Source organism: Microtus ochrogaster, chromosome 4, assembly GCF_000317375.1.
Source record: "Microtus ochrogaster isolate Prairie Vole_2 chromosome 4, MicOch1.0, whole genome shotgun sequence".
NCBI lineage: Eukaryota > Metazoa > Chordata > Mammalia > Rodentia > Cricetidae > Microtus > Microtus ochrogaster.
The window spans coordinates 4040152-4046979 of record NC_022011.1 but is presented as its reverse complement, the minus strand read 5'-3'; the positions used below and the strand labels follow the sequence as shown (position 1 = coordinate 4046979).

Genomic DNA, 6828 nt, shown 5'->3' with positions numbered 1-6828 from the left:
CCGGGATGTAAAAGCTCAAGGTCTCCAGCTGGCTCTAAACCTCTGCTAACAGCACCCTCCTCTCCTGAACCCCCTCTCCACCTCACCTCACCCAGCTCAGGGACCTGGAAAGTACGAGCGAGGCTGTCAGGTGGAAACTTAAGAGGTCGGGATGTCGGAAATAAAGCTGTGAAAGTGGGGAGGAAGACCTGTCTGGGCTTTAAGACCGGAATCTCCTATGTTCCTGCTAGACCAATCTGCAGCTTTTGCAAACAGCCTTAATATCAGCGCCCCGCTGCGGAATTCAAAGCTCAGCTTGTCACGACTGCTAACACCTTTGACCAGCCTCTTTCTACTTGACAATTTTTCTCTTCTGTTCCTCTCTCTTGCCACCGGGAAGGTTCTAGAAGAACATTGGTTTTAGGGAGTCCCCTCACATAGTTTACCGCCCCTTGGCGTGCAGAAGTCGGGGGAAGATACTCTGGGCTGGCCGGCTTGCAGGGTGAGTAGGTTTTCAGACTTTGGGAAACGGGTGTGGGGGCGGGGATGGACTGGAACGATTTTGGAGGTCCCTATGGGTCGTCTGGAAAGTTAACGAAGCTTCAGATTCTAGGCTGGGGACAATGGCTGCCTTTCCAAGGCTACTGGCCCAGAGGTCTGTGCGGAGAAGCAGAGCCTTAGGCTGCACTGGGGGGTCCCTAGTTTTCCAGGGGGTGCAGAGGCTGCAACTCTCGAGCCGGAGGGGCTGCGTCCATGACGGACCCCGGGTCTGGAGAGCAGCAGCCGGTGACCGGGAATCGGGTGCGCTCGCGGGCTCCGGGAGCCCTGCCACTCTTGTCAACTTTCCCGGCCAGGGGAGGAGGAGGGCGGTCGCGCGCAATACTTAAAGGCGGCTCGGCTGGGCCGGCGATCATCAGTCGGAGCGCGCGGCAGCACCGTGGAGGCAGCGCTCGGAGGCGGCAGGAGCCGGAGGAGGGGCATGGAGCCGCGGCGGCCCTGCTGAGTACCGGAGCGCGGGCAGCCAGAGGCACGGTGAGCGCATCTAAGGGGCGGGTCATACGGGACTGCCTCTCCGGCGCCTCTTGCCGCGCCCTGGGGACCCCAGGGCTCTGGGTGGTCAGGGCTGCGGCCGTTTTAGGCTTCCCGGCGCGGTCCATGCAGCCGGTTCCCCACCAATCTCTACTCCCTTTCTTCCTACATCCTGGGCTCCTGCAACCTCTCTCCCTTCCTCCCTTGCGGCTCGTGTTTTGTGAATGAATTAGGGGGGGGGGGGGGGGGGGGGGACTGTGGTGCGGGGCGCAAGGCTAGAGTGCCCCTCCCCCCACTCATGCCCGCAGGGGCTTCGCACCTGCGGGGACACCAAGATTTCCAGGGATCTGGTCCCCACAGCACGTGTCTTTGAGATGAGCTCCCACTCCTTGCCGGCTCAGAGGGGTCCGAGGGCGCCTAGGCGCGGGCGGAGGAGCCGCAACCGCCAGTGCAAGTTTCCATACCGGTGCGCGTGGGCCCGACTGCAGGGCGCACCTGTCAGATAAAGAGGCGCTGCGAACCTTGCAGACCCTCAAAGTTTCCCGGCTGGGTAGGGAGGTGTGCGTCCTTGCCTGGAGGTTTTATTTCTTTCCTTCCGTTGTCACACGGCACATCGATCTTGTAAAGCGCTCTAGCCTCCTGCCCTTGAACCCGAGTGCGCAGTAGCTAGCCTGGGCCGGGCTTTCCTGGATCTCTTTTTGAGGGGTTGGGGGAAGCGGCCCAGGATTTAAGATCACACTCTCTTCTACCGGCTTAGGGAAATACAGCCCCCTGTGTAGGCAGGGGACCTCAACCAGAGCCCGCGTCAGAACCTGATTGCACATAGGGTATCTGGCTGCAGAACCTTCTTCGGTCTTCTGTGGGGATGTGGGTACAAAGGTAGTGCCTCTTAATTCCTGAGGGGGAGGGGTCCGGCCCGCGGATGGAGGGGACTGGCAACAGCCGGGATGTCGCCTTTGTTTGCAGGCACTTTTTCGCCAAGGTACCTGGGGCCCTGGGAAGATGAGTAAGGCCTGATTTAGTTATTATTTCTTGGATTTTCCGTTCCTTCTCTGGGTCGTGGAAATCGGCACGTGGGTGTGGCCGTGTGCCTTTAGCCAGCCGGGCGAAGCTCAAGCCGGGTGAGGAGCGTGGCGAGAGCTTCGCTAGCTGCCTTGGACCTGACCGAATAGCCTCCGGAACTGCACCGAGGCGGGGCGCCAGGGCGCAGGTTGCTGGTCTAGCCAGGGCACCTCCTGTCCCTTCCCAGAACAAGGCAAGCAGTAGGGCCCGCAGCGCCGCCCCCCATGCGTCAACCAGAGGGGGACCGGCAGGGGACGTAGGCCTGGGGCGTCCTGGGCTGGGTGTGTGCAGAGAGAGCTGGGGGTCCTACAGAGGAATCACGCAGTGGCTCCTGGGGCTGGTGGAGCGTTGAGCCCCAGAGGCCAGGCTTCCCGGAGAGGCCAAGCTGCCTAGCGCCCTTTCAGATCTACATGGCTGGAAGAATGCTTGTGCAGACTGAAGCAGTGACTGCCTGTTCCTCACCCATCCTATGTGAGGGGTGTCCTTGGCAGCAAAGTCTGTTCCTGTTGGGATGGGGCCCAGTATCAGGGAGATCAGAGTTGAAGGAGGCTTGGAAGTGAGAGGTCATTGTCTGAGACAAGGGTGGAAAGGGATTCTCCTGATGGGACAGGTAGCAGCGACAGGAGGGGAGGGCAAACTCTCCTTACCCCTCTGCTTCATACCCTCTCCCTGGAGAGCTAATGTACATCCATTTTCTGGGAAATCACCTAGATCTGAGAAGCAAGGAATCATTAGCACCACTCCCGGGAACAGGGACACTAAATCTTTGGGCAAGGTCAGGTAGCCAGGAGGAAGTGGAGTTTGTCCAACCCTTGGTCTCTGCTGCCAAGTCCTGGGCTCCTTTCCTTAATGCATAGCTGTTCCCAACAGGGCAGGTGCTAGGAACCCCAACTTAGTTACCAACGGAAACCTGCATTGTTTGCCCGGCTGGCTGGGCAGGGGAGCCTACCAGGGCACTAGGACCAAGTAGGTGAGAGTCCCCAGCAGCCATCTCTGCAGTGCCTGCAACGGTTCCCTCTGGCTCTCTGTGCTGGACTTGCAGGAGGGCTGTCCATACCCCAACTCTGACACCCCCCACCCCTCACCCCGTCAGTTTCCCCTCTGGCCTCCTCTCCTGCCTCTCAAGGAAAGAAAAAAGTGAAAGCAAACACCAGGCGGTTCTTAGGGACTAGCGGTGGAAAAGGGAAGTTATTTGTGTCTATCTACCTCACACCCCTTCATGTTCCTGCCTCTGCTTTCTCCGTGGGTTTTTGCTGTTACAGAGGAACAGTTCCCCCCCTAGACTGCACTCGCCCATTAGAGGTGACGGCTATAGGCCATGGGCTGACACCTCTTCTCCCATGATGCCTGTCTTCTTTGTGCCCAGGGTCCCTGCTGAAGCTTTCCCACATCCCAGGGACTAACTAGCCTTTGGTTTATCTACGGTCAATGCTACTCTAATTCCCTTACCTGTCATCTGTTTGCTCCTGGATCATGCTGTGAGGTTAGGAGTAGAACACATTTTACAGTCACACAGCTAAAGAGGGAGTGGGCTGGGCAGACAGAAATGGCAGAACCGTGACTTGAACCCCAGCAGTCTAGCTTCTGAGTTTCCATGTGGTCTTGGTCAAGTTCAATGAAGTGTCAATGGTTTTTATTAGTGGGTCGTTTCTTGTTCTGGGCCTATCTCTGAGGATGCTCCTCTGAGACTGCTGCCCTGCCTGACCCCACTATCTTTTCTCTTCCCAGATGCCGGTTCAGCTGACTACGGCCCTGCGTGTGGTGGGCACCAGTCTGTTTGCCCTGGTGGTGCTAGGGGGCATCCTGGCAGCCTACGTGACAGGCTACCAGTTTATCCACACAGAAAAGCACTACCTGTCCTTTGGCCTCTACGGTGCCATCCTGGGTCTACATTTGCTCATCCAGAGCCTGTTTGCCTTCCTGGAGCACCGTCGCATGCGCAGGGGAGAGCGCCCACTGAAGCTACATTGTTCTCAGAGGCGATGTTCGGTGGCACTCTGCATTGCTGCCTACCAAGAGGACCCTGAGTACTTGCGCAAGTGCCTACGTTCAGCTCAGCGCATTGCCTTTCCAAACCTCAAGGTGGTCATGGTAGTGGATGGCAATCGCCAGGAAGATGCCTACATGTTGGACATCTTCCACGAGGTTCTGGGTGGCACTGAGCAAGCTGGCTTCTTTGTATGGCGTAGCAATTTCCATGAGGCGGGTGAAGGAGAAACAGAGGCCAGCCTACAGGAAGGCATGGAGCGTGTGCGAGCCGTGGTGTGGGCCAGCACCTTCTCATGTATCATGCAGAAGTGGGGAGGAAAGCGTGAAGTCATGTACACAGCCTTCAAGGCCCTTGGCAACTCAGTGGACTACATCCAGGTAAGGCTGCCTCCCTAGAAGTGTGTGCACACTGGCACATACTCTCTCCTCGAGCAACTTAAATCTGCTGTAGGTCTTGGTGCTGCTGCCACCCCTCCTTGCCCATAAACAAGGAATAACAGTTCTGAGGAAACCCTGGCTTGTCCAAACCTGGGCTGTGGTTCTTTTGGTAACTGGGCAGACTTTTGAATTGGAGTCCCCATAATAACAGCAGCAAAAGGGTGCACAGCACTGACTTCATAACAAGCACTATTGGGGCTGCTTCAAATATATCCATTCTTTTAACCCTTATAATAGCTCTGCAGTTCAGTGCTGCTCTTTCTGGGTTCAGAGAGAGGCGAAGAGAAGTTTAGAGGATAACTTGCTTAGGTCAAACAGCAGACCATGCGAGCCCGGCAGTCTATCCACGGCCTGCTTTTAGCCCTTGGCTCACTCCAGGCAATAGGGTGACCAAATACCATAAGGAAGTTTGAAGAGGGAACTAGAGAGATAGCTTAGCAGTTAAGAGCGCTGGCTGGCTGTTCTGTTGGGCCCGCCTTCCGTTCCCAGAACCCTCTCTAACTTTAGTTCCAGAGTATCTGACACCCTCTTATGGCCTTTGTAGGTAATGCATGCACGTGATGCAGACTTACATGTAGACAAAACACTCATACACATAATAATATTTTTTTTTTCTTTTTGGTTTTTGGGACAAGCTCTGTAGACAAGGCTGGCTTTGAACTCACAGAGATCTGCCTGCCTCTCCCTCCTGAGTGCTGGTATTAAAGGTGTGCACCATCACATGACATAAAAATAAATCTTAAAGAAAAGTATAATGAATAAAAGGATTCTGCTAAACACCACTCAGCTTTGTTTGCGTTAGGGCCACAAAGGCCTGTTCTTCCTAGTGTTGAATTCATGTCTGACAGCTGGAGGGACGCAGGCATATGAATGGCCAACTTCCTTTATCCAGTGTTGGCAGGGCTGGAACTCAAACAGGCCCTGCCCAGATCCTGATCAAGTGGTCGCTGGCACCAGAATTCTATTAGACTGGCAAGGTTTGCATAGCTTAAAATTTCAAATACACACTAGAGAGGGCAAAGAATATTAAAAGTGCACATTTCAGAAACAACTAGAAACAGACCGCTCAATTGCCCAGGTTCTGCTCCAGAATTCCTCACAGCCTCTTCTGACTTCTACACTTGCCAAGGGTTCTGCCATCTGTTTACAAACACGGAGAGAATAATGGCTGTTTAGAAGCCATGGTGTCCCAAGGCCATCTCATTGGCATCATGTTCAGTCCCTGAATACTACGAAGTGTTCGATAGTATAAAGTTCGCTTGTGTGTGTGTTTCTCCCCAAGACAGGGTTTCTTTGTATGCGTGGCTGTCCTGGAACTTGCTTTGTAGACCAGGCTAGACTTTAACTCATAGAGATCCGCCTGCCTCTGCTGGGATTAAAGGAGCACAACCACCACTGCCCAGCCCTACTTTGTTTTAAAGATTGTTTTTATTTCATATGTATGGATATTTTGCCTGCATATTATGTCTGTGCACCATGTGTGGTTGGTGTTCATGGAAGCCAGAAGAGGGAATTTGATTCCCTAGGACTGTAGCTATAGGCAGCTATAGTAGTGGGAATCGAACCTGGGTCCTCTGGAAGAGCAGCCAATGCTCTTAACTGCTGAGCCAACTCTCTAGCCCCACTCCCCCACGCCCCCTTTTAATGTTATCCTTGTATAATAGTTGACTTGTTTGTCTTTTCCTAAATCCATGGACCCAAGTATGTAAGCAGGGATGTGTCTAGAAGGCTGTTGATTCTGCAGTTTACCTGGGAACTTGGGGTCTTTGTTAAACTTTTCTTAGAACCCAGAAGCACAGGAAAAAGCCCTTTGTCTTGATAACTGCTCAGGCAACAATAACTTTATTAGCCATTCTCTGAAGCATAGGAGCCAACCAAACCTGCTTTGCCTGTCTTCATCACCTGTGTTCTGGTGGACCTTCAGTCTCCCACTAAAGCCTTGCTCTACTCTTCATGGTCCTGAGCCACAACCTAAGGCAGCCCTGGTTACAGCCAGTGCACTTTTGCTGGGCTTCAGCCACCCTTCCAACAGCCCTGCTAAAGATGTGTCTGCTCCTCTGTGGGGAAAAAACAAACCTTGCCCAGCCAGGGGAGACCCAGGCAGACGTTACTCTTCCTTCCCTAACTGCATAGTTAGGACCTTCTTGGAGTGGATGAAGCAAAACAGCACGGAGAATGGGTTAGAAATGGTTACTAAAGCCAGGTGGTGGTGGCGCACGTCTTTAATCCCAGCACTCGGGATGCAGAGGCAGGCGGATCTCTGTGAGTTCAAGGCCAGCCTGGTCTACAAGAGCTGGTTCCGGGACAGGCACCAAAACCACAGAGAAACCC

The 6828-nt window shown here is 54.2% G+C and overlaps 1 protein-coding gene across 1 annotated transcript in view; it reads left to right on the top strand.

Annotated features, from left to right (window-relative positions):
- Window positions 1-473: 473 nt before the first annotated feature.
- The window catches only part of Has3 (hyaluronan synthase 3), a 9762-nt gene continuing 3407 nt past the window's right edge, over window positions 474-6828 (top strand). Inside the window, exons 1-3 of the mRNA XM_026778508.1 lie at window positions 474-481; window positions 834-1011; window positions 3799-4437. Of these exons, the coding sequence (XP_026634309.1) occupies window positions 3799-4437 (639 nt within the window). The 5' untranslated portion in view covers window positions 474-481; window positions 834-1011. The remainder of the gene's footprint in view (window positions 482-833; window positions 1012-3798; window positions 4438-6828) is intronic.